Source organism: Anomalospiza imberbis, chromosome 3 (assembly GCF_031753505.1).
Source record: "Anomalospiza imberbis isolate Cuckoo-Finch-1a 21T00152 chromosome 3, ASM3175350v1, whole genome shotgun sequence".
NCBI lineage: Eukaryota > Metazoa > Chordata > Aves > Passeriformes > Viduidae > Anomalospiza > Anomalospiza imberbis.
In genome coordinates, this window is record NC_089683.1 from 866,202 (window position 1) to 893,738 (window position 27,537).

General features: G+C 55.1%; 1 protein-coding gene across 1 annotated transcript; it reads right to left on the reverse strand.

Moving 5' to 3' along the window:
* Nucleotides 1-127: 127 nt before the first annotated feature.
* On the reverse strand, nt 128-27,537 carry HADHA (hydroxyacyl-CoA dehydrogenase trifunctional multienzyme complex subunit alpha). The gene is made up of 20 exons (XM_068183106.1): nt 27,408-27,537; nt 22,230-22,271; nt 22,074-22,144; nt 20,874-21,007; nt 19,609-19,747; nt 18,564-18,683; nt 18,382-18,484; nt 14,191-14,313; nt 13,456-13,574; nt 12,577-12,633; nt 9,826-9,935; nt 9,436-9,570; nt 8,729-8,900; nt 6,671-6,757; nt 5,022-5,162; nt 3,902-3,970; nt 3,487-3,682; nt 3,006-3,120; nt 1,622-1,767; nt 128-649 (listed from the first exon to the last, which is right to left on the reverse strand). Exons 1-20 carry the CDS (start codon nt 27,493-27,495, stop codon nt 504-506), a joined length of 2,313 nt encoding a protein of 770 aa, XP_068039207.1. The 5' UTR covers nt 27,496-27,537; the 3' UTR covers nt 128-503.

The window sequence follows — 27,537 nt, forward strand, 5'->3', positions numbered from 1 at the left end:
TGCTGCCATCGTGCCCCTCCATGGGACCCAGTATGCCATGGGCAGGACCCCAGGGCACTGCCTGGACCAGTCAATCCCCACCCAAGCTGTTCCCTCAGGGAGATGGGAGGAGAAGCAGGAGTCCAAACCCAGGAGATGGGGCTTTATTTTGGTGGATGATGATGGAAAGGCAAGGCCTCGGCTCCAGCCACAAGCTGGATGCTACTGGCCAGACTGGGAGCTCTGGAGGCCACGGCTCTGGAGGCAAAGGCAGCAGGAATTCCCTCCCCCAGCACGGAGCCCCCAGGCCCAGGCTGGCATGGGACGGGTGTACCCAACACACAGTGGCTGGTAAGGCACTTGAAATGACTACAAGCCATGAGGCAACCTGCTGCCCCCCTCCTTCCTTCCTTCTTTCCTTCCCTTCCTCCCCTGGGGGCTTTGGAGATTAACCTATGGAGAATGGGGTGTTGCGGGGAGCCGGGGCCCGGCTGGAGGAGCCGTTGGGGTGTCACCAGGCCACCTCACTGGTGGAATTTCTTGCTGGGGCTGTTGGCGTGGTCCAGCAGGAGCTGGCACGGTGTGAACTGGCTGCCGTACACGGCCTCGTACTTGCGCAGTTTGTCCACGAGCTGCCGGGCGCCGTAGGAGTCCGCGAACCTGAAGGGACCTGTGGGGACAGGGACACGGCTGTGACAGGGACATGGTGGGGACAGGGTCACGACTGTGACAGGGACACGGCGGGGACGGGGACACGGCGGGGACGGGGAAGAAGAAGCACCAAGGTGCCTGGAAGGGTCCCAGCACCTGGAAGCAACGGCTTTATCCCATTCATCCTTCTCCACAAGAGACCCCCCAGTCTCTCATCAGGGACCCTGCTCACCTGAGCTGGGCAGAGGCACCTGAGGGCTGGGGACAAGCTGGGACATGGATAATCATGGAATCGTGGATGGTTTTAGTGGGATGGGACCTCAAAGCCCATCCAGTGCCACCTCTGCCAAGTCTCACCACCTCCCACTATCCCAGGGTGCTCCAAGCCCTGTCCAACTTGGCCTTGGACACTTCCAGGGATCCAGGGGCAGCCACAGCTGCTCTGGGCCCCCTCTGCCAGGGCCTCCCTACCCTCCCAGGGAACAATTCCTTCCCAATATCCTGTCCAACCATGGGAAGCCATTCCCTGTGTCCTGTCCCTCCAGGCGTTTGTAAGAAGTCCCTTGGGGCTGTTCCCTCCGTCTGAGCACGGCTCAAGGAAGCAAAGAAGCACCACCTCGGGTCCAAGAGCCCTTGGTGAGCTCCAGCAGCAGAGACAGCAGCAGAGACATGGAATTATTTAGGGTGGCAAAGCCCTTTGAGACTATTGAGTCCAAACATTCCCCAGCAGTGCTGAGACTACCACTAACCCATGTCCCCAAGTGCCACATGCACAGGGCTTTTAAATCCCTCCAGGCATGGAGAGTCCACCACTGCTCTGCACAGCTGTGCCAGGGCTGGACAGCCTGGAATTATTCCCAAAATCCAACCTACACTCTTCCCTGATGCAGCCTGAGGCCATTTCCTCAGGCTGCAGCTCAATCCTGGCCTTGCCACACGGCTTCAGCCCATGGGGAGCTTTGGAGCCCAAAGGCCAGCGCAGAGCACTCACCTCCCAGGCAGGGTGGGAAGCCCAGGCCGAACACAGCCCCGATGTCCCCCTCCACGGGGTTGCTGAGGATGCCCTCCTGCAGGCACATGGCTGCCTCGTTGACAAACCGCGTCACCAGGCGCATCTGGATGTCCTCGTCGGAGCAGCTGTGGGACAGACCGCATTCACATTCTCTGAACAGAGAGAGACATGATTCTCTCTCCCAGGATTGTTCCTGGGAAGTTGTGAGACGCAGTGAGAGAAGAAAGCAATTCTTATCTCTCCTTGCTGCACCTGTTGTTTGGCACATGTGGAATGCGTTATGGAGATCGTTTACTGAAGGGTGATTTGTTAATTGGACACCGGTGATGGTTGTTTGGATTGATTGCCCAGTTGGGTCAAAGCTGCGTTGTGACTGTCTGGAGACAGCCACGGGTTGTTCTTTAGTATCTTTTTAGTATGTCATAGTTCTAGTATAGTATTAATGTAATATAATTTAGCTTAATAAAAGGAATTTATTCAGCCTTCTGCAACATGGAGTCAGAGCGCGCTATTCCTGTCGCACTGCTTCGACAGGACAGAGGCTGTGAGGGCTGGGCAGGGACAGCACCTCAGGCCAGCACAGGTGGGACACAGAGCCAGCCCAGGGGTGGGAATGGCCTCCCTGAGAGTGTCCCAGTCCACGTGAGGATCAGGGCTAAGCTCTGTGAGTGTCCTGAAGCAGGCACTAAGAACCAGGGAATGGCTGAGATTGGAAGGGAGCACTGGGGCTCTTCTAGTCCAACCTCCGTGCCCAAGCAGGGTTTCCTGGAGCATGGCACTCAGGATTGTGCCCAAACGGATTTGGAATAAAAGTAAGGGGTTGAGCAGCCTCTGTGTTCAGCAATGTCATGGAATCACAGAATGGTTTGGGCTGGAAGGGACCTTAAAGCCCAGCCAGTGCCACTCCCTGCCATGGACAAGGACACCTTCCACTATCTCAGGTTGCTCCAAGACCCAGGGATCTTCCAGCGGCAGCCACAGCTGCTCTGGGCACCCTGTGCCAGGGCCTGCCCACCCTGCCAGGGAACAATTCCTAATTCCCAGTATCCCATCCAGCCCTGCCCTCTGGCACTGGGAGCCATTCCCTGGGTCCTGTCCCTCCATCTCCTATTCCAAATCCCTCTGCAGCTCTCCTGGAGCCCCTTTGGACCCTGCAAGGGGCTCTGAGCTCTCCCTGGATCCTTCTCCTCTCCAGGCTGGACATCCCCAGCTCTCCCAGCCTGGCTCCAGAGCAGAGGAGCTCCAGCCCTGGAGCACCACGTCCCTCAGTGCCATCTGATGCAGCTCGTGCTGCTGCCCAGAGCACAAGGAGCTGGGCAGGGCAGGAGCCAGCCCCAACCTTCCCTCACACACAGGTACTCACACATCAGGATTTGCTGGCACCCTGAACTTTGCCAAGATCTCATCCATGCCGGAATTCACGCTCCTGTTCTTCACTCCCTCCTGGTACACGTAGAAGCCTTTCCCTGCCTTTCGACCTGCAGGGATCAAAGCCAATGAGTCAGCTCCCGACACGTGTCCCGTTTCCTCCTGACACCCTGGATCTTGTTCTGTGCCTGCTGTCCCTGCTCCCAGCACTCTGCACCTCAGAGCACAGGTCTGCTGTCTCAGCAGGGGCACAGGGAAGGCACCCAGCTCCACCTCGGCAAGATGCTGCCACGCTGCCAGGCCCTTTCTCCAGGTCCAAAGGACCAACGGCACCACTAATTCTGGGAGGGATTCCTGCCCCATTCCCAGGGCTGTTCTCCCACTGCTGCTGCCTGGGGCAGGACAGCCTGATGGATGCTGGTCTTTCCCCGGAGCAGAGGGGACACCCTTTAGCTGAGAACACCTCAGCAGCTCACCTAAGAAGCCTTTCTGCACCATGAGCTTGAAGAGATCGATGCTGCCCCCTCCGAAGCGAGGGCCAAAGGCCTTGCCCAGGTCCTCGGCCACGTGTGTGGCCACGTCCACGCCAACCTCGTCAATCAGCGTGGCCGCTCCCACCGGGAAGCCGAAGGCCGTGGAGATGGCATCCACTTTCTTCGGGTCAACGCCCTCCTGCAGGTCAGGGGGGGAAGCCATGGGATCTCGGGATGAGGTGGGGCAGAGAGCCCAGCCCCATTAACTGACTGCAAACAGGAGCCAAAAGCAGGCTGGGGACAGCCACAAGACCCAGGGCTGGTGAACCACATCCTCCTCTGCCCACACCCAGGCTGACCCCACCCCAGCCCTGGCCAAAGCAGAAGCAATTTCCATGACTTTTTGGGGGATGCTCACCTGGAGAACTCGGACCACCTCAGACAGCATCGGCCCCAGGCACCTGGTGGTGTAGAATCCAGGCCCATCCTGGGGAAAAGCAGTGCAGCAGGTGAGTTCTTGGCAGCACCAGAACTGTGGTTCACAGCGCAGGCTGCAGTTCAGACACCCCAAACCCCATCTCCTACACTGTGGCACTGACTGCTACAATAGCTTTGGGGTTTTTTTCCCCCTGTAGAGCTCAGCAGTGTTTGCAGGCTTCCATGAACTTCCTCCCTGCAAGTTCCTACCCCAGTGTTTTTATTTGAACTAGTGCCTGCAGGTCCAGAGCAGCTGCTTCACCAAGCCCAACAGGCTGGTGAGGGAAAGGGTGCTCAGCACAAAGGAAACCAGTTGTTCCACCTCTGCTGCTCCCCACAAAGTCGGGAAGCAACAGATGAGCTGCACACTGCCCTTCAGGGAGGCAGCTGAGGTGGGGCTGAGGCTCAGGGAAGCAGCACTGTGTCCCCACTGGTGTTTGGAGATGTCCAGAGCACTTTCTGACAAACCAGTTTTCCCAGCACTACAGGAGAGACGTGCTCAGCGTTCTGGCAACCTCAGGAATCAGGGAAAAGACAGGGACACCTTCCTCTGTCCCAGATTGCTCCAAGCCCCGTCCAACCTGGCCTTGGACAGTTCCAGGAATGGGGCAGTCATGGATCCTCTGGGCAACCCGTGCCAGGGCCTCCCCATCCTCGCAGGGAAGAATTTCTCCCTAATATCCAATCTAAATCCATTTTTCCAAGCATTCCTGCCCATCTCCTTCAAGATTTAAGCCAGGCAGAGGAGGGTTTCTGCTCACTGACCCTCTGTCCTTGCAGCCTGCCAGGGAGCTGAGGTGGTGACAGTCCTGTGCAGACTGCTCTGTCTGGGATGCCCTGGAAGCTGTGTGGGGCACGAGTGCCAGCTGCTCGTGCTGCGCCTGCACGTGTGCCTGGTGGCTTTCCATGCCTGCTCTGAGGGACATGTGAGGATCACCTGGGCACTTGCCCCTTTCTGACCTCCCTTTTCACTTCTCAGAGGAGTAGCCAATGTGTCCACAGACATATTTCACCCTCCCCCCAGTGCACAAACCCTTTTATTTATTACCCAGTCCCCTCACCTTCACCACGATGACCACTTTGCCCTGTTTGAGGCCAACAGCAACAGCAGAAGCAGCTGTGTCCTGGGAGGTTTTGTCTGTGGTGATGATTTCCAGCAGCTGCATCTTGTCAACAGGGGAGAAGTAGTGCATCCCAATCACCTGGCAGACAGAAGAGCTGGGTTCAGATGGATTCTGGCTCCCAGAGGAACCAGCTGGGCAAGCTGAGTGCAGGGGGAAGGCCCTGAGCACACTCTGTATCCCTCTATGACAGGAGAGCTCTCCAATTCCCTTCTCTCCTTGGCTTTCCCAAGGACACAGCACATGCCCAGGAGCTCCTGCCTTCAAGGATTAGGGTACAATTTTTCCAGGACCACTTTATAGTCTGGCAGCCAAACCTGCCTGGGGATTCCCTGAGCTCACCCCCAGGGAAATGGTGTGACCTGGAGGGGCACCTGAGCTGGCAGGGCAGCCCCAGCCAGCTGCCGTGTCTGCTGGGCTCAGACTGGAGCAGCACTCAGGGAGCCCCTGCGTGCTGCCTGTGAATGTCTTTGGTGAGGAAGTGAATTTAAGGATGAGGAGGCTTCTATCCAGGAACTCATTCCAGAGGGAAGTGCAGCCTTCCCCCGGGAACAGCGTTTAAGTGCAGATTATCCGGCTGTGTGCCTCACTGTGGGGAATGTGACCGTGCCATCAGCGTGTCACCTTCATGCCTCCTGGCAGCCACGCTTGGCACCAAGCCCTGTGTAAGTCAGAGGCACCTTGCTGAGTTGCAGGCTGCAAAACTAATTAAAGAAAATGCGCTAATTAGTTAACTGATTTCCTATGAGTTTCCCCCTAAGAGCCATTGCACAGGCAATTTAAACAGCAAGAGGATGTTATTTGCAAGGATGAACAAATGAGGCTCAGTTGGCAATTTGGATGCAGGAGAGGTCCCACAGCAAATGAGGAAGAGGCTCAGCAGGGTGACAGGAACCTCCAGCAGGTCACCTCACACTCACAGGCACCACAGGTACCCCTGGCAGGGCAGTCCCCTGCTGCCTCGGGGCTGTAGGAATCCGTGCTCCTGCTCAGATGGACTGAGGCTGGAAAAGCCCTGCAAGATCATCGGGTCCCAGCTGTGCCCAATCCCCACCTTGTCACCAGCCCAGAGCACTGAGTGCCACATCCAGGAATTCCCTGGACACCTTCAGGGATGGGGACTCCAAACCTACCTGAGCAGCCCCTTCCAATGCTTGACTACTCTTTCTTTTCTTCAGGAGGAACAAATTCCTCCTGATATCCAAGCTGAACCTGCCCTGGCCCAGCCTGAGGCCATTTCTTCTCATCCTGTCCCTGTTCCCTGGGAGCAGAGCCCAAGCCCCCCTTGGCTCCAACCTTCCACAGCTTCTCTGCCCCCAACACTTTCTGATGTGTGCTGACCTGCCCCACCAACATCACCCTTGGGGTGTATCCACCTTCTCCTCCTTCCCCCGTGTCCCCTGATCACGAGTGAATCCACCTTCTCCTCCTTCCCACCTGCCCCCAGATCATGAGCTCTTTGCTCAAAGCTTGCACTGGGAGCAGAGGATGAGCTGTGCCATGTCCTGAGGAGGGAGCAGAAGGTCTCTAAAGCAAAGCCACCTTGCCATGGACAGCTCTGTGCAGGGCACGTGGCCCTGGGGACTCACCTTCTCTGGCCTCTTGCTGACAGCAGCGATCTGGCTGATGGGGAGGGCAGAGGTGTTACTGGCGAAGATACAGTGAGCAGGGATCACCTGGGAGGGGACAAAGGACAAGAGACAGTGAGCAGGGATCACCTGGGAGGGGACAAAGGACAAGAGACAGTGAGCAGGGATCACCTGGGAGGGGACAAAGGACAAGAGACAGTGAGCAGGGATCACCTTGGGGGACAAGGGACAAGAAACAGTGAGCAGGGATCACCTGGGAGGGGACAAGGGACAAGAGACAGTGAGCAGGGATCACCTGGGAGGGGACAAGAGACAGTGAGCAGGGATCACCTGGGAGGGGACAAGAGACAGTGAGCAGGGATCACCTGGGAGGGGACAAGGGACATGAGACAGTGAGCAGGGATCACCTGGGAGGGGACAAGAGACAGTGAGCAGGGATCACCTGGGAGGGGACAAGAGACAGTGAGCAGGGATCACCTTGGGGGACAAGGGACAAGAGACAGTGAGCAGGGATCACCTTGGGGGACAAGAGTCAGTGAGTAGGGATCACCTGGGAGGGGACAAGAGACAGTGAGCAGGGATCACCTTGGGGGACAAGGGACAAGAGACAGAGAGCAGGGATCACCTTGGGGGACAAGGGACAAGAGACAGTGAGCAGGGATCACCTGGGAGGGGACAAGGGACAAGAGACAGTGAGCAGGGATCACCTGGGAGGGGACAAGGGACAAGAGACAGTGAGCAGGGATCACCTGGGAGGGGACAAGGGACAAGAGACAGTGAGCAGGGATCACCTGGGAGGGGACAAGGGACAAGAGACAGTGAGCAGGGATCACCTGGGAGGGGACAAGGGACATGAGACAGTGAGCAGGGATCACCTTGGGGGACAAGGGACAAGAAACAGTGAGCAGGGATCACCTGGGAGGGGACAAAGGACAAGAGACAGTGAGCAGGGATCACCTGGGAGGGGACAAGGGACAGTGAGCAGGGATCACCTGGGAGGGGACAAGGGACAAGAGTCAGTGAGCAGGGATCACCTTGGGGGACAAGAGACAAGAGACAGTGAGCAGGGATCACCTGGGAGGGGACAAGGGACAAGAGACAGTGAGCAGGGATCACCTGGGAGGGGACAAGAGACAGTGAGCAGGGATCACCTGGGAGGGGACAAGGGACATGAGACAGTGAGCAGGGATCACCTGGGAGGGGACAAGGGACAAGAGACAGTGAGCAGGGATCACCTTGGGGGACAAGGAACACAAGACAGTGAGCAGGGATCACCTGGGAGGGGACAAGGGACAAGAGACAGTGAGCAGGGATCACCTGGGAGGGGACAAGGGACAAGAGACAGTGAGCAGGGATCACCTGGGAGGGGACAAGGGACAAGAGACAGTGAGCAGGGATCACCTGGGAGGGGACAAGGGACAAGAGACAGTGAGCAGGGATCACCCTGGGGGACAAGGGACAAGCAGGGATCACCTGGGAGGGGTGGAAGGGGCTTTGTCAGCACACAGGATCTGCAGTTGGATCTGTGCAGAGCCCTGGGAGATCAGGGAACCCTGGCTAACGAGGCAAACTGGGTTTGCTCATTAGAAACTAATTGGAAAGCAGCAGTTCAAGTCAGCCAGCTCTGACTTGCCCTGAACTCTCCCCAGGTCTGCAATATCAGCCCCAGAGCTCCCATGTTTCTGGCAGGCCTCTGCAGCCATGGGAACACCCCTTTCCCCCAGTTTGCTCTTGAATAGAACAGAGGGGCAGCAGGTGAAGGACTGCAAGGTGTGGAGATACCAGAGGACATCACTGTCACATCAATGTCCTCAGACAAATGGAAGCTTTTTTTTGAGCACTTTTTTTTTTCTTTTTGTCCCATTCAGCTACCAATTCCTTAATTGAGCAGGGAGTGTCCCCAGTGAACAGAACGGCTGCCCTGGATGCTCATCCATGTCCTAGTGTAACTGATTTGTACACCCAGAACCCAACTGCAGCACAAAGGGGAGGGGACAAACCCAGCAGCACAGCCCAGGACCCTCCACCAGCCAGGGGCCGCTCAGGACTGATACTCACAGCCTCCACCTCCTTCAGCACTTTGTGTTTGACGTTGATGTCCTCGAACACGGCCTCGATGACCATGTCTGCCTTCTCAAAGCCCTTGTAGTCCAGCTGGCCCATCAGGTTGCTGAGGATGGAGTCCCTCTCAAATGATGTCAGGCTCCTCTTCTTCACCTTGCTGTTCAGCCTAGGGAGGGACAAGCTCTGTCACAGCTCCTGAGTGGACTAAGCAGGCTGCTGGAGGTGCACCACGGGAATCTCTCCTGTCTTCCCCCAAATCTCCATCTCCAACCCTGCAGGACTGTCACTCTGTGTTCTGACCCCTCCTTCCACGTGGCAACAGGAGAGTCCTGCTCCCACAGCTCAGCTGAAGGTCAGTCACTGACATTCCTGATGACACACAGCCGAGTACTATTACTGCAGAGCCAGGAGAAGAGGGAAAGAAACCCAGGAAGAAAACCCCGGGATGCCTCCCCTGCCATGGGCCTTTAGGCAGCCAGAATCACTCTTTCCTTAGCTCTAGAAGTTACTGCAGACTCTTAGGTCTCTGCCTACCTAAGGAGCTAAGGCTGGGCCTATCTCACAGCAGACCCAGCACACTGCAGGGGACAACATTAAAATAACCTTTTCTGCGACATCCAGTGGCTCCTCCAGCAGAACAGCAGTGGCAGTGACTACAGCCAGCCCAGTGCCACCAGAGCAAACCCCCTGAACTCACATACCCCTTGTAGACCTGCTGCTGGCCTCTGTCCAGACCCTTCTGTGTCGTGTCCTTCAGAATGGTCTTGATGCCCTTATCCACGGAAACCTGGGCGATCCCGGCTCCCATGAGCCCTGCTCCCAGCACAGCCAGAGTCCTGCAGGGAAGGACCAAGGGGACACATTCAGCATGGACATGGTGAACTCCCATCACTGCTGGCAGACTCACACAGCTTCTGTCATCCAGCCAGGCACCACTTGAGTGAGGCCACACAGCAGTGAGGCCTCCAAACTGCAGTGGGTCAGCCTCTGGAGGCTGGAAACCTCTGCTCTGATCACAGCTCTCCAGCCCACTCAGGAGCCTTTCAGAGGTCCTCCGACTGCTCCTTCAGGCATCCCACACTGCCACTTACTTGACCTCTTTCTGAGGTGTCCCAAACTTGTTCTTCTTGCAGTGCACCTGCCCGTGGTAGAGCCCCATCAGTGCCTTGGATTCCTTGGTCACTGCAAGTTGGCCAAAGCTCTGGAAGAAAGGGAAGAGGGAAGCAGAGGGGTTGGCATTAAACAGCTCTCTCAGTGCCAGCAGACAAAAACATGGCAAGGGGGGAGACAGGCACTGCGTGACTGCACAGGTGAGCAACCTGGATAGAAAAGGGACAAGGGCCAAGGTCAGCTCTGAGGAGAGGCACCTTCTGGGCTCAGCACAGCCCACCCTGCACCACCTCCTCCTCCCCAACAGCACAAGGACCTGGAGCTGCTGGAGAGAGCCCAGAGGAGGCACCAGAGCTGCTCCAGGGCTGGAGCCAGGCTGGGAGAGCTGGGGCTGCTCACCTGGAGAGGAGAAGGATCCAGGGAGAGCTCAGAGCTCCTTGCAGGGCCTGAAGGGGCTCCAGGAGAGCTGCAGAGGGACTGGGGACAAGGCCTGGAGGGACAGGACCCAGGGAATGGCTCCCAGTGCCAGAGGGCAGGGCTGGATGGGAGATTGGGAATTGGGAATTGTTCCCGGGCAGGGCGGGCAGGCCCTGGCACAGGGTGCCCAGAGCAGCTGGGGCTGCCCCTGGATCCCTGGCAGTGCCCAAGGCCAGGCTGGATGGGACTGGGAGCCACCTGGGACCGTGGAAGTGTCCCTGCCCATGGCAGGGGGTGGAACTGGATGGGCTCTGAGGTCCCTTCCCACCCAAATCATTCTGGGATTTGACAATTCCAGTTCCTCAGTGACAGGACTGGGCTTCCCTGAGACCTTTCCTCCCCCACATGCATCCCACATTAACTGGGGCCACTGTCCCCACAGATCCAGGGGGAAGCACCCTGTCCTCAGGCTTTGTGAAAAATCCTTACAAACAGGTCAGTTCTCTCTGACAGCAGCAGCCTGATCCTATTTTCAGAGGATCACAGGCAACAAAATGTCGGGCCTGCATAACCTCCCAGCACTCAGCACAAATGTTCTAAGGGACACAAAGAACAAGCACACACAAAACAAAGGTTGTCAGAGCCGAGTCTGCCAAGGAAAAGCAGGGAATGAGGTTTGGAGCAGGCTGCACCTTCCTTCAGCACTGCCCTGCCAGTTAAAATACCCAAAACAAAGCCTAGAAGAGAATCTGCAAACTCCTGTCCTGGGGGAGAGAGGGAGGCAGTAAAAAAGCCACAACACTGACACTTATTATTCTTCAGGGGTTCTGGGAAGATCTCCATCCTGCTGCTGTTCTGGGGAAAAAAAAACCCCATTCATTCTTTGCTGTAAGGAACAGAGTATCCCAAGGCTTTTATTCAGCACCAGACCAAACGTGGGTGGAATGCGCAACCAGCAGGGATGGGGCACAGCCAGGAGGGCACTGCCAAGGTGACAGCTACAGCTCAGACCAGGCCTTGGCACCAGAAGGGAACAAAAGGAGTTACAAAGCACATCAGGGAAGTGGGAGGTGGATGGCCTTCACCAGCATTTAAGGGGCAATGACCTTGGGGATGACCCAAATACAGAGATAATCAGATGGAAATGTGGGGCTGCTGGGGATTTAATCTTGCAGAGCTGGCAGTGCCCAGCTAACCCCACCTGTGAGTCTGTGCACAGCCAGAATTGCCTCTGTGGCACCACAAATAACAAATTTGAGCACAAGTGTGGCAAAACCAGGACCGGTGAGGAAAAAATAATTAGGGATAGGTTGTTTATTATGGCAGAGAAATGGAGGGATGAGGATGGTTGAGGAAAACAAAGACTTTTTGAGTGTGTGGGATAAATGGGTCTCACACAAGCTTCTGGAGTGGACAGTTGTCTGCTCCAGCCCTGGACCTGCCCACCACGGTCTGTCCTACACCCTCAATTAAACTCTGTTCCAGATTTTCCCGTGTGCCAGCAAAGCTCAAGCAGGTCTGGATGGTGTTTAGGACATGAAGCCCACGTGCCAGCGAGGTCAGGTGAGTGAGAGATGAAACATCTACAGCCAGCTCCTAGAGGGGGGTGTGGAACCTCAGCTCTGCTCATCCAGGAGGAGCAGCATCACCCACCCACAGTGGCCCATGCTGCGAGTGCTTTGTGTTGAGGCTCCCCATGCCTGCAAGTGCCCAAAGCCAGGTTGGATGGGGCTTGGGGAAGGTGCCTGGGGTAGGGGAAGGTGTCCTGCCCATGGCAGGGAGTGGGATGGGATAAGCAGCAGGCTGTGATGAACCCTTGGTGGGGTAAACCCAGATCCCCTGACCACAGCTGATACCTTGGGGTTTAAGTTTTTCTGTTCTGTTTTGGTGTGCAGCTTTTAGCTTTATATAAAGTGTCACTGGGATCTTTTCACAGGGTGGTGAAGACAAAACAATCCTATTCCAGCTGGAGACTCAAGGACAATCTCTTCAAACTTCAGGCCCAAAGCATAAACAATGCGGGAAGAGGAGGCCAGGCAAGCAAGCAAGGAGGATGAAACTTCATCATTTGAAGCTATTAATTGGACAGTTAACTCCTATATGCAAATGGACTAAAACTTATAAAAATGTGAGACCTCCTGGCCAAACCCTCTTTTGCTTTCATCTTGAAGCCATCCAGGTGCTGCCAGGGTGTGGCCTCTGAAGGCACTTCAATAAATACCCGCTTCATTCCTCTTAACTCTGTCTAGCCTCTGTTCCAGCTCCTTAAGGCATCACAGCAGGACCTGATCCCTGCCAGGATCTCCTCTCCTTACCTGGGCTTCAATGAGGTATCCAGCATCATTCCCCTGATCCAGACCAGTTTTTACGACCTAATCCAAAAGCAGTAAAGACACGCCACAGTTCAGTCATGCTGCAAACACACAATTTAACAGGATTTTCTGCTCCCCACCATTCAAGGCACATTTCAGACTCCCCGAGTCCTGTCCCTGCTGCTCTTAGCAGAGCTGTGTCACCCTGTCCTTCTAGCACAGGACAGGTGAGGATTTAACCACCAGGCTCATTTTTAGCCATTCCCTGTGGTTTTAGGAACTGTGATGCTGTAATGTCACTGCTCTCCAAATCCTTCACGGGTTTTAGAGGAGTCTGGGCAACAACTTCAGTAGTGAAAAGTCATTTTACAGTAAGGATTCATTCACAGAGTGTAACAGGATGTCTGTGTAACAGAGGGGACGAATAAAATTAATACTTTATGCAATAAAGTATTAATTATAAAAACCGGAAGTATTAAATTTAATACTTTATGCGTACTAATATGTAGTTAATGCCGTGAAAATTATAGCAATTTCTATTTTTATGGTGTCAAACAGGTGTCCTGAACTCTTCAGAGACTGTAGAGGAAACCTGGGAAAACCGCAGCTGGAAGTCTCATGGACGAAATATTGCAGCTAAGCCTTCCCTCAGTTGGGATTCCTGCTCTACCCCTCACTGGTACCAGTACCCATGAACTGGTGGTCATAGTTTGGGCAGTGATTCGGAATTCTACCCCACAGCCAGCACTCCTCAGGACTGATCTCTCTGAGGATCAGGATGCTGGCCTGACTCGGAGGAAGGATCACCTGCCCTCTGCCTGTCCCACACTCTCCCACAGATCCACCTGCCCTGCAGCTCCTCCCCCCTCGCAGGGGTGTTACCTCGATGATCTTCAGAGGAGCAGGGTAGAGCCCTTTGGTTTGCTTTTGAACTTTGCTCTCCACTGTCTTGTAAACTTGCTGCCTGACGAAGGGAAGAGCCATGGCATAGTCTGTTAGCCCTGCAAGGTGGGACAGAACAGAGGTCAGCACAGAGCTGTGCACAGCCAGCCTGCCAGGGTGGACTGCAGAGGTAAGGGAACACAAATGTGAGTATCTGCACTAGAAACGTGCACCTGAAACCCAGGCACAGGCAGCAGGGGCTGCTCAGGGGTTTTCCATGGATTATTCCATGGACAAGTCTCCTTGAAGTGTCCTCCTAACACACTGAGCCCTGGGAAGCAGAATTCCCACAGATGCCCCCATTTCTGGGCTGTGCTGTCGAGGATCAGCATGGAGCAGCCCCGTGTACCTCTTCACACTTGGGTTCACAAGCTTGGGACAGAACTTGCCACCAAAACTTTGCAGATGGACAGTCCGTGGAGGCACCTGCTCCCTCTCACTCCTTAGGGCCTTCCTCCCTTCCAGCAACCTCAGGAGCCACCACGTCCAGCTCTGCCACAGCCCAGATCTGCAGGGCAATGTTTTCTCTACCACCCCACATCGCTCAAGAGATGATTCCAATGTGAAATAACTTGCTTTTGAAATGGAATTAAGCAGGAGCACAAACACATCCTGGAGAAGCCAAGCTGGATTACACTCACTGCTGTCCCTTGGGATTTCTCCATGCTGACTTACTCTGCATGAGCCCTCTGGATCTCTTGGCAGACACAGTCTTGTTGGCCAGTCCCCTGGCAAAGCCAATGGCCACCTCCTCCAGGTACTCGATTGTTCTTGCTTCAGGAGTCTTCACTCCTGGCCCTGGGGAGAGCAGAGAACACAGCACAAGTTATCCCTGAGGGATGAGGACGCAGGGAAACCAGGAGCAGACACAATGTGATGGGCCTCTGAGCTGCTCCCACTCCAGTCCCCGTTCTTGTTTGGCTTTTCTGGGTTATGACCAACAGTGGGAAGGCTCAGCAGGGACCACAGAAAGGCCCCAAGGGATTTATGCAGAGGGCATTGTGCAGAAATGCTGGAATGCCAGCTCCCCGTGGGGGCAGGGCCAAGTTACATCCAACTCTGCAATTGGATCAGGCTGCTCAGGGACCTTCTGGACCTCTCCAAGGACAGAGGTTCCACGACCTCTCCGCAGGTGTCTTCAGCTCCTGACCATCTTTTTGCCACCTATGCCCCTTATTCCTCAAACCTTCCACTGGACATAACTGCAGGCACCCAGAATCCTGAGGGAGCTGAGGTGCTCTGCCTCCCCTCCCTCGTGCTGCAGCTCTCCTCTCCTCTCCTCTGTGGAAGCACCAGACTGTGCCAACACTGAGCTGATGAACACACAGCCAGCATTCTGGGAGTGCTGAATCCCTGGAAATCCCTGGACTGGAACCAATGTCCGCCCAACCCCAACCTTTGAACTCAGTGCAGGAAACCTCTCCCTTGCTTTAGCTACTGCAACACCTGGCCCAACTTAAAGCTGTCCCACAGTGAAGCAAGCCACCACAAAACCAGTTTTAGCAGCCTCTGAGTGTGGGTTGCACAATTTCCAAGCACAGGAATCCTCATTTCCAGACAATTGTATCATCAGGACAGGAGGGCACGGCGCAGGGCTGATCAGGCAGCTGTGAGATGCTGCCAGAGGCAAACCCTGAGTCACTGATGACAGAGCAGTGCCTGGTGAATCTGCACAGGGTCACCAAGTAGACCCCGGAGCTAAATGTGCAACTTTGGACTGAACAAACCTGGGGAGATTACAACCCTGCAGCTGGGCAGGGCCATTCACCTTCATGCTCCAAACACACCCCAGAGCCCTCAGAGCTAAGGAAACACCCCACAGACACCCCAACAGAGGAGACAGGTACAATCCAAAATCAGAAATTCCCTCCTCTTTCATCTCCCACTATTCTCCTCCTCCACAAAAGGCTGAGGTCCTCAGATGTAAGGTTTTAATCCCAGAAACTCAGAAGTGTTTGTTTGGGAAGGGGATGTTAAAGGTCATATAATCCTCCCCCTGCCATGGCAGGGACACCTTCCACTGTCCCAGGTACCCCCAGCCCCAGTGTCCAACCTGGCCTTGGGATCCAGGGGCAGCCACAGCTGCTCTGGGCACCCTGTGCCAGGGCCTGCCCACCCTGCCAGGGAACAATTCCTAATTCCCAATTCCCATCCAGCCCTGCCCTCTGGCAGTGGGAGCCATTCCCTGTCCCTCCATCCCTTGTCCCCAGTCCCTCTGCAGCTCTCCTGGAGCCCCTCCAGGCCCTGCCAGGGGCTCTGAGCTCTCCCTGGATCCTTCTCCTCTCCAGGTGAGCAGCCCCAGCTCTCCCAGCCTGGCTCCCTGGCAGAGGGGCTCCAGCCCTTGGAGCATCTCTGTGGCCCCTTTGCTTCACCTCTCTGTGTAACAGCTTGAGGGTTTTCACCCAGCAGACCCCAGAAGCTGCCCCCTGCTCAGGGAGCCTCTCAGCAAGGAGATAAAGCAGCACAAACACACTGACACCTCAGGGAAAGCTCCTGTGGAAGTTTCCCTCCTGTCCTGGCAGAATGTCAGGGCCAGACCAAGGAAAAACAGGCCAAATAAAACACAGTTGATTTTACAGGCAGCAGACTCAGAGCTGCTGCATAATCTACATTTCAGCAATGCCCAGGGGGTTTTAGAGAATTCACTGGAAACCCAAGAGTATTTGCGAGTTCAGAACTCAGACTTCAGCAGCTTCCAAATTCTATTTTCACCATTCCAGGCTGAGACCTTCAGCTTTATAACTCAGTGTGCTACAAGATGTCAATCCCTGACTCCCAGTAGCTTGGATACATTAACAAGAGCTGGATTCTGATACTCCAGCTGAAGAAAATTGCTGTTTGTTTCAAAGTCTGAGCCGTGAGAACCATTCACACCGAGTGGCTGACCCCACATATGTGGGTTTGCTTTACCTGCAGTTAATTCCCAGTGTTTTGCTGTGTCCTAACCCAGGAGCTCTGAGCTGTGCACTCCCATCTGCTTTCTTTTATAAATGGCACATGCCAGAATTGGATCCAGGGAGTGCTGCAGAGCTCCCTGCTGAAGGAGAACTGATTGCATGGCCTGGAATTGCCTCCTGATTGATGGTGTCTGTCTCCTTCCAAGCTTTCTGTCATCACTTAAAGCATCACCCCAGGTAGAGCTGCTTTCCCCAGCCACAGAGTGAACAGGAGCCCAGCCCTCCCGGTGCTGGCTGCTGTTTGGATAACAAGGAACACATCCAATGTTTGCATGTAATTTGTATTTCTGTGTTCCTCCTACGTGCTTCTCCGGGCTGAGCCAGGATTCCCAGCAGCTCCTCAGAAAGCTCACGTTTCCTTTCAGCAAACTGGGCTAACTGTGGCTATAAACAGCCACATTTGCTAGCTCTTAAAAAACAATTCACTTCTAAGCAAGTATCAAGTGGGAAAGTTTATCCAGGCAATTTTAACTCCAGCCTGAGAACCACGGATCTGTTTTAGAGGAATTAATACAGCTAAAGATAAGCTAAGGATATCTGGGTATCCTGGGCTGATCACCCCAGTGTGGGCAGCAGGAAAGAGGGGATTCTGTCCCTGTGACCCCTGTGCTCAGGTGAGACCTCACCTGCAGAGCTGCCCCAGCCCTGGGGATTCCATCAGCACAAGGACCTGGAGCTGCTGGAGAGAGTGCAGAGGGGGCACCAAGGTGACCAGAGGGATGGGGCGGCTCTGCTGTAAGAAAGGCTGGGAGAATTGGGATTGTTCAGCCTGGAGAAGAGAAAGCTCTGGGGTGATCCAACTACAGCCCCACAGCACCTGGAGGGGCTCCAGGAGAGCTGCAGAGGGACTGGGGACAAGGCCTGGAGGGACAGGACCCAGGGAATGGCTCCCAGTGCCAGAGGGCAGGGCTGGATGGGAGATTGGGAATCGGGAATTGTTCCCTGGCAGGGTGGGCAGGCCCTGGCACAGGATGCCCAGAGCAGCTGGGGCTGCCCCTGGATCCCTGGCAGTGCCCAAGGCCAGGCTGGACACTGGGGCTGGGAGCTCCTGGGACAGCAGGAGGTGTCCCTGCTCCTGCCATGGGCAGGACTGGATGAGCTTTAAGGTCCCTTCCAACCTAGGCCATCCTGTGATGAACACTGACCTGTGGGACAGCATGTCACTGGGGCTTCCCTGGCACTCCTCAGGGTGGGCAGCAGCAGCTTTTTATTGATTTTATTTTCTTCAGCACCACCAGTGTGCTCTGGCTGTGCTCTGCCTGGGGAAGCCATGCTCAGCACCCTCCAACTCCATGGCAGCGCCAGCTGGAGCAGTGGCTTCCATTCTAACTCCTGACTGGGGCTGATGACTCCTCTTGGGAGGCTCTGGAGGGTTTAGTCCTCAAACTCCTCCATTTAGTCACCTTCCAAGAAAGCTGCCCTAGTGAAAGAACTTTGGGAGCAAGACGTGATTCAGCAGCCTGCTCAGCACTTGGAATCCTGCGGTTTGCAGGGAATTTCTCCACCCAGCTGACAGCCAGCCGGCAGTTCTGAGTGCCGAAGCCACGGGGGCTGCCTGCTGCAGCTCCTGTCAGGGATTACCATCTGCAGGCTGCAGAAACACAGACATCAGCCATCTATTGTCCTTCCATTAGGGGCTGCAATCTGTCCTCTGACATGATAAATGAGCAGCGTGGGCTCTTATCTGGATAATTAGCTTAAGGAGGAGAGCCAGCAGGCCTGCCCTCCATGCTGACCTCTCCTGTTCACTCAGCTTCTGCAGCAGCCTCACATTTCAAGGTCCCTGTGCTGAGCAGGGATTCCTGCTCCCCTGCAGAGCAGGACAAGACCTCTCCAGGCGTTTTGGTGAGGGGACAGGTTCCCTGACAGGCAGCAGCACATCAAGGAACTGAGGGACACTGTGTCTGACCTAGTGGTTCCACCAGCTGGTCAACAAGCCCCATCTTCTTGGCTCGGTCTGCACGGATGTTCCTGCCAGTCAGCATCATGTCAAAGGCAGCAGGAAGTCCCACCTAGAAGGGCAGAAAGAGGATTCCAGTGGGAGCTTGCCAGGCAGAAGGGGCTATGGGGTCAAGTTTTCCTCTTACTCACCATCTTTGGCAGCCTTTGAGTACCCCCTGCTCCGGGCAGGAGACCCAGCAACACTTCAGGTGTTCCCAAGACTGTTTTCCTGTCCTTTGTTGCTACTCTGTAGTGACAGGCAATGGCAACCTTAAAATGGAAGAGACAAGGAAAGGTTTCCCTGTGAAAGACAACAGAAGAACCAGGCACCCATCACACAGCTCTCTCCCACACTCTGCCTCAGCTTTCCTCATCACCCTGCCCCAATTCCTTCATCCAACTGCCCAAATTCCCTCTGTGCTCACTGATGGCTTCTCCTGAGATGACAGCAAGCAGGTGTGAGATGAACATCAAACTCCCAAGCTGATTTTGGACCATCAAGGGCTTAATTAATTCACTGCACCAAGAGCACAGTCCCATCTACGGATCAGCCGTGATGAGCCAACACACTCAAAAAACTTGAGTGTAAAAAACTTGAGAAATCAGTACAAACTGAAGAGACTCCTTTCCAAGATTACACTGTTTTAGTAACAACTCTGCTCCAGGAATTAGCAGAGCCCTGTGGTTTACAAAACCCTGGCTGGAGATTACAAGGCAGAAGATCCAGCCAAGGCGCTGGAGTGGAGCTGCAGGCAGGGTGGAGCCTGGCTGGGTCCCCACACTCAACCCTCTCACAGCAGCCCCACAAAGAATGGAAGTTGCTGGGATACAAGGCTCACTTCATCGGAAAAGCAGCAATTTCCAGGCTGAACTCTGCCAGCAGCATTGATGCAGATCCAATGCCTGCTGGAAACAGCCGGCTTTCCCTTGGACACTCATCTAAATATTAGCCTGGCCCACACAGGTTCAGATTTGATTTGCTCTCTTTCCACAGCAGCAGCAGAACTCACATGGCAGAGCCCTGAAGCACAAGCAAGTCATTAACTTGCCACAAACTCATTTACATGATGCAGTGAGCCCTCATCAGCTCCCAAATTCATCTCACAGTACCAGTCCTGCCGGCATCATCTGGGGAACCAGAGAAGCAGCATAGCCAGCTCCCACTCCTGCCGTGAGCCCCAGGATTGTCCAGTACCTCCAGCCCTCCTCCCAGGCAGCTGCCACTGATGGCAGCAACGACAGGCTTTGGAGAGTGCTCAATCTTTTCCAGCATCTTCTGTCCATCCTGAGAGAGTCGAGTCACTTCCTGAGCAGTCTTGCAGGCTTCAAGCATGCTGAGGGGAGGAGAGAAATGGATGAGGATGGGAAAAGCACTGACAAAACAGCAGGAAAATGAGAGGTTTTGACAAGTTTGTCCCTGTTTTCCTACAATCTCCAGTGCCTGACATTCAGGCAAGAGCTGTTTAGGCCTCAGTTTTGGCTCAGGCAACACAGGGAGACTAACTAAACCCAGCAGGGTCAGGCCCTGCACACTGACACAGGCTTTTCCTGAGGCACTGATGGGATCCCTTGTGCCAGGGCTCTGGAAGCCTTTGGGAGAGGAGGAAGGGTCATAGGAAGCCTCAAAGCACTTGCCAGGAAGGGTGGAGGAAAGAGCCCAGAATCACTCTTTAGAAGAGGGGATGGCCAGTGCTCTGATGCCACACTGCCAATTAGAGACTCCCTGTGCCAATTATTCTCCTGGAGGCTCGCAGCCTTTGCCAGGCAGGAGTAATTAGGGATGCTGGAGGTGCTGAGGCCAGGAGACACCTCTTAACCACAGCCTGGCCTTTGCTCTGCTCACCTCCTTCCCTCCTGAACAGGGAGTGAGGCTCTGTCCCTGGACAAAGCCAGCTAAAAATGTAACACGGTTTTGGAGGGTCTGTTTTTAATTTACTTTCTTTCCTCAGAGCATTCTGGCTTTTAATGTCTTTAAGCAATTATTCTGTCCTGTCAGCATCAGCAGTAAGAGCCAATGGCGTCCCAGTGGGCACCCACAGGATCATCCCACACCCTGGAAAAGTTACCCAGGGAGCCTGGGAGGCTGCTCAGCACAGGGCAGAGTGCCAAACCCTCCCCAAACAAGGGGCCAGGCTGGAAGGCTGCCAGGCACTCCAACCCAGCTTAAACAAGTCCTGCATGTGAATTATCCACTTTTGTTGTCCCCCAGGCCCAAGGACAATGCCCACCCCAGAGCCAGGATGGGTTTCCTTGGCTGCAGGAAGGAGTGACCCGGTGTCACAGCCAGGAGGGGTTTAGGGACTCGCCACGTCCCTCTTTGCCGAGATCCTCGCTTCAATTCCAGCAGCTCTGAAATCCTGAGCATGGGGATTTCACCGCCAGCCTGTGCCTCACCCCGGGGAGGTGTCAGGGACAAACTGCTGGCTTTCAGGGACAGCTCCATCAGCTGCCTGTGCTTACTTGAGATCCGCTCCAGCAATGAAAGAGCCTGGCTTGGAGGAGATGAGCACGGCGCTCTTCACAGCCTCGTTGGCCCAGATCTCGTTCATGACGTCGGTGAACTCTGCACTCAGCTGCTTGGACAGGGTGTTCACCTGGGAGCAGAGCAGCACCCTCAGCAGGAGCTCACCTGGAGCCCACACCTGCTGCAAGTTACTTCAGCCCTGCCCTAGCACAAAACCCACCCCTGGATAAAACCCTGCAGCAGGTCTTCTTTAATTAGGAAGATTAAAACGTTGATTCTATGAACTTGTAAACTGTTTTTTTTTTTTTTTCATATAATCATAGAATCACAGAATGGTTTGGGATGGAAGGGACCTTTCAAGGTCATCTCATCCAACCCCCTGCAATGAGCAGGGACACCTTCCCCAGACCAGGTTGACAATATCCCTCCAGCTTTACTGAAAGGCTGCAACAAGCAGGACAAATCCAGCCTGGGTTCTTTAGGTACCATCAAATCCTCACATAAAATAGAATATTTCAAACCTGAGACTGCTGCTGCTCCTCAAAGGAAAGAAGTATATAAAAAACCTTCTTCTGCTCTGCTACAGTTAATACACGATTTTTCATAGCCATAACCGTTCAATCTTTATATCTTGTATAATATCAGAGCAGCTCAGCTGCTTTGCTTTAAAAACCAGGTTTTTATTGCAAGCTCCATCACTGTTCATAAAGAGCATTTCCATCTGTGAGATGACATCTGAAATTCACTACTGGTTATGAGGCTCCAAAATGCATTTTTAGATGTATTCCTTAGATGTCATTTACAGAGTTCCTGCCTCCTGATAACTGAACAATTGCAGCTGTGTTGACCTAAAAAATGAGAATTAGGTTCTATTTATATCATATTCATGATAATAGAATCAAAAGCATTTATGGGTTCCAAATTACTAAGTATGGACACATTTTAACTGACTTGAATACAAGAACTAAGCAAGAATTATTTTTTTTTTTTAAGTTTTCTTTAAGATTTGGAACTCAACAAGACCTTGTCCCTGGGAGAGAGACAAATTAGCTTAGCACACACAAAGTACTCCAAGAGGCATCTCCAGATGTCTCATCAAAACCCCCAAATCTTCTTTTCCTACTTCTCCTTTGCTCCCAACTCTGTAAGGCTGCAGGTTAGGGAAGTTCTTAGCCTTAAATGGGAATTTTCAATACCTTGGAATTTGGTGTGTTGAAGCGCACGACAGCGACATCCCCTTTGATATCACAGCTGACGTGGGTTCTGTCTGCAAACGAACACAGGGGTGGGCTCAGCTCCTGCTCCAGGGATTTTAAGGAAGAAATGGATTCATAGAAAAGCTTCACACTTACTCTGGAGGGCACTGGAGGTGGAGATGTTACGGCAGGCATAACCTAAGGAAAAGGTGTCACAGGTGTTAAAGGAATTCTCAGCAGCCTCAGTCTCTCCCAGCTCCCCTGGCCTGCCAAGGACAGCTTTTGGAAACCCTGGGCACGAGCCAGTCCCTCCTCTCAGGGCCTGACCCGTGCCCCACCAGAGTGCAGCAGTCACAGCAGTGACCTTCCAGCACAGACCCCACACTGCAGTGCCAGCAGCGCCCAAAGATGAAATCCCTCTTCCCAAGCAGCTGACAAGGGATGGAGCAGGGGGCACAGGGAGTTTGGCCTTTATCATCCTCATTCCAACCTCTTCACGTGCTAAACCAGGGAATTCCTGCACTTTGGGGAGCTTCAAGGTGAATTCCCTGCAAAGCAAACACAACTGCCCAAGGTATTTCTGTAAAAACTGGGCCAGTCCAAGTGTGACCACACAGATCTCAGGGGCCACAACGGGCCCTCAAAATATTTATTCTTGCCTCCATCTATCAACAAAATACTCAGAATCACAGGCTGGTTTGGGTGGGAGGGACCCTAAAGCCCATCTAGTGCCACCCCTGCCATGGCAGGGACACTTCCACTGTCCCAGGTGGTTCCCAGTCCCATCCAGCCTGGCCCTGGGCACTGCCAGGGATCCAGGGGCAGCCCCAGCTGCTCTGGGCACCCTGTGCCAGGGCCTCACCACCCTCCCAGGGAACAATTCCCAATTCCCAATCTCCCATCCAGCCCTGCCCTCTGGCAGTGGGAGCCATTCCCTGGCTCCTGTCCCTGCAGGCCTTGTCCCCAGTCCCTCTGCAGCTCTCCTGGAGCCCCTCCAGGCCCTGCCAGGGGCTCTGAGCTCTCCCTGGATCCTTCTCCTCTCCAGGTGAGCAGCCCCAGCTCTCCCAGCCTGGCTCCAGCCCCGGAGCAGCTCTGGTGCCTCCTCTGGGCTCTCTCCAGCAGCTCCAGGTCCTTGTGCTGATGGAATCCCCAGGGCTGGGGCAGCTCTGCAGGTGGGGAGCCGTTCTCCCTTGCCCTATCCTTCCAGGCCCTTGTCCAGGGTCCCTCTCCAGCTCTTGGATCCAGCTCCACTAATGACACACAAAGCTCACAAACATGTCTTCTTCCAGAGCCCTCAGAAACTTGAGACCACGAGATGAACAAGTTCTGCCCGCAAGTTTCTGACTCTTTTTCTGCTCAGAAATTCTGTTTGGCCCCACGATCTCTCAGCACATGAATTAAACCCAGCTTCATTCAAGCAACCTTGATCTTGACCCTGAGGATCCCCCAACTCAGGTCCAGGCTGAATCCCTGCCAAAGCTGCTTTAAGCCTGAATTCCAGTAAAAGTGTTAGCTCCACATGTATCTATCTGCCAGCCAGCACACAGCCAATTAGGCAGGGGAGGGCTCTGCTCAGCACTGATAAAGCCTTCAGGAATGAAACATTCCCATTCCCAGCAGCAAGCAGGGAGGACAACCCAAGACCAGGAGAATAAACTGCAAACTGTGCCTCCCCAACAGGTGTCTCCCCCAGCCACAGCCCCGTGACACGGGCTCAGGGCTGCACTTTGGCCTCCTTTCCACCTTGTCTGGGGTGCTGGCAGTAGGGACTGACCTTTGCTCCCATTCCTGAGCCCAGGATATGCAGTGTGATGCCGTGGGGATGGAAATTCAGTATCAGGCTGTCCCAGCAAACAGCTCTGGGGTGCATGTGTGTGTCATGTGCCCACAGCAGCATTTTATAAACAAAGAGTGAACCAGTTCCCACTCCAAAGCTCCTCAGCAATATTTAATACCCACGTGTGATAGCCCCATGCAACAATAACTTCCCTAAACTCTTTGTTGTGTACTCCTGAAAACAAGCACAAACATTCAATTCCCACAAACCAAGTGTGGGCTGACAACAATTCCTCGGGTGAGAGATGCTGCCCAGCAGAACACCACGCACCTTTAACAGCAGTATTTTAACCCAATAAAAGCCATGCAACTTCTTTAAAGAGAAAGCAAGGGCTGAACTGTCTCCCTGAATTCATTCATTCAATCCCTGCAGCAAGCTGGGATAGTGGAAGGTGTCCCTGCCCACGGCCGGGGTGTGGAACAAGATGAGCTTTAAGATCCTTCCCAGACAAACCAGTCTGGGATTCCAGGTTTTTTGTTCTTTACATGGCTTTCCTTTTCCATACCAGTTCCCAAACAGATTCCTCCCATGAAAACCTTCAGCCTTCAATTCCACTCTCCCTTTCCAGTCTCAGAAAACAGAAGAGATGAAGTAGGAAAAAAAAATAAATCAAGGGCATGACTGCACAAACCGCACTCCACTTGAATATAAATTCTTTTGGGAGAGGGGCTGTCAGCAATGTACCAGCTGATTGACACTGGAGTGAGGTTTCTGTAGCCTGACAGTGGTTTATTTAAAGTCCAGCATATTTGTGGAAAATATCTCTCGTGAGGAAGCAAAAGCAGCTCCTTGTCCTGGTCCCTGCACATCTGCTTTAGGTGTTGATCCCTTCAGCACTGCCATGGGAACGTGCCAAGACCGGAGCCAGAAAATTCCTCTAAAATGGTGCAGGAAGCAGAAGCCCAGCTTCAGACTTCCACTGTGTCCCATCTCTCATTCCAGAGTTAATGCCCTGAAAATCAGTTCCAGTCTCACTCCGGCTCAAAGACTGTCCAGCACCAGGACACCAACACTCCAGGTGTCCTCAGGACTTTGGATGCACCAGAGAATGGACAACCCCCACCCCACAGCCCAGCCTGCTCCTTCCCACTTTCTCTTTTCCCTGTTCCTACCTCTGCTGCCTCCCTGCCCAGCACTTCCCACCCTTCCACTCACCGGGACGTGGCACACGGCTTGAACTGGGAACCACCTCCATGGCTCAGGGAAAAGCCTTTCTCCAGTCCTGGAGCACCCCGAGCCCCAGCAGGACAGACAGGATGAAGCTCAGGCCACCTGAGCTGTCCCTGCGAGCTGAGCACGGAGCTGTGACCCGTGAGATGGGAAACTCCTGGCAGACTGAGCTTCCCAACCCACCCTGGGAACCTGGTGGCACACGGATGTGGCCCAGCAGGTACAGCCAGCCCTGGAGCTCACCTGGCTCCTGACTGCTCCCTGCCTTTGGGCTGCCCCCGAGAGCTTTGCATCCACTTCCCAAACGCTTTGCGAGGCAGAACGAGGGTATTCGTTCATTATGAACAGTGACAGCGTCCTCACAGCAGCTCCAGGGCTGTTTGTTGTGAAGAGCTTTACCAGTTAGAACAAGAATTCCAGCCAGCAGCAGCCTGAGAACTCCCTGGAGTTGCCTCAAGACTCCTCCTCAGTGATTGCAGCACCCTGTCACGTACAAACCTGCTCCAAGGCTGCACGTAACACAGCTGTGATCCCAGAACCATGGAATTGCTCACCATGATCCCAGAACCACGGAACTGTTGGATAAGAGCTCTCAGAGCACCGAGTCCAGCTCTGAACCCAGCACTGCTGAGCCCAGGTTTGGGTTTAAATGAAACGCAGCTGAAGTTTGGGTCAACATCAACACCAGACCCCGAGGCCCTTCAAAGTGCTCAAACATGAGGTTTCCAGAGCTTCCCAGCCAGGCCCTTTGGCCTTCCCAGGGCTCCTGGGGACTCCCTGCCTTGGTTGCCAGGAAGCACCAAGCCAGATCTGTGAAGAGGCAGGAGAGAGCCACAGCCCTGCCCGAGCTGGCAAAGGGAGATGCCCCCCAAAAAATCACGGAATCACTGAATCCCACGATGGTTTGGGTGGGAAGGAACATTAAAGCTCACCCAGTGCCACCCCTGCCATGGGTAGGGACACCTCCCACTGTCCCAGGTGGCTCCAAACCCTGTCCAGCCTGGCCTTGGGCAGGGATGCAGGGGCAGCCCCAGCTGCTCTGGGCACCCTGTGCCAGGGCCTGCCCACCCTGCCAGGGAACAATTCCCAATTCCCAATCTCCCACCCAGCCCTGCCCTCTGGCACTGGGAGCCATTCCCTGGGTCCTGTCCCTCCAGGCCTTGTCCCCAGTCCCTCTGCAGCTCTCCTGGAGCCCCCTCAGGCCCTGCAAGGGGCTCTGAGTTTTTGCCAGAGGATTCTCTTCCCCGGGCTGAACAGCCCCAACTCTCTCAGCTGAGAGATCATGGAGCACCTGGAGACTCCCTCCCCCCAGGCAAGTGGGATTACGGGGTCACAGGCACTACAGGGATCCCCCTTCCCACGGATACACCTGCCTGCCTGGAGGGCAGCCACAGGACCCAGGCTGCCAAGGACATGGGGACGCCCTGTCCTTTCCAAGCAGCCACTCGGGGCACTGGGGACAGGCACATGTGTCAGGGCACAAGGACACTGTCTCCCTGTGGCTCAGCTCATGTGCAGGGACCATCCTGACTGGAGGGTGTGTGTCCCCCCCCTCCGAGCCAGGTCACAGGAACCCCCCCAGAACTGCTCAGAGGTTCCCACAGCGTGTCCCTGTGCGAGGCCTGGCACAGCAGGATGTCCCCCACGGGGGCACACAACCCCCGGAGACCACAGGACAACGGGGGGACAGGCCTCGGGGGGGATGTTGGGGACCTGCCAGGGATCCCCTTGGGTGACTCCCAGAGCACGGGGACGAACCCCTCACATGGGGCACACGTGGGGACACCTGCCACCCCACAGCTGTCCCAGTGCCGGTCCTCGCAGACCCTTCCCTGGGAACTCCTCACAGCCCTCACGGTCGCACCACCTGAAGAACCCTTCGGGACGCCCCCAGCCCCTGCCCCAGCACCAGGAAATCCTCTCTGGGACCCCCGGACACCCCCCACAACCCTTGCCCGAGCACCAAGAAATCCCTCTGGGACACTTTGTTCCTCATCCCCTCAACGCCAGCCCAGCCCTCGCCCACTTACCGCCCTGCTTCCCCGGCTCTCAGCGCCCCCCTGCCCCTCGCTCCCTCAGCGTCCCCCCAAAACTTACTCCTCAGCGCCAGTCCTCGCTCCCTCAGTGCCCCCCGAGCCTTCACTGCCCCCTCGCTGTCCCCCTGCCCGTCAGCGCTCCCCTTCCCTCGATGTCCCCTCAGCGCCCCTCCAGCAGCTCCCGTCCCTTACCCCTCACTGCCCCCAGCGCCCCCACCCCGCCGGGGCTCCCCTCACGCGGGGGGACACCGCACTCCCGCCGCTCCCGCTCCCCGCCGTCCCCTCGCTCACCGCGGGGCGGGGTGTGCCGCGTGGGGCCGGCCCTGGCGGCGGCCGGGAGGCGGCCGAGGCTGCCGATGGCTCGCACCGCCGCCGCCATCTTCGCCGAGGTCGAATGAGGGAGAGGCCGCCGGGGGCCTGG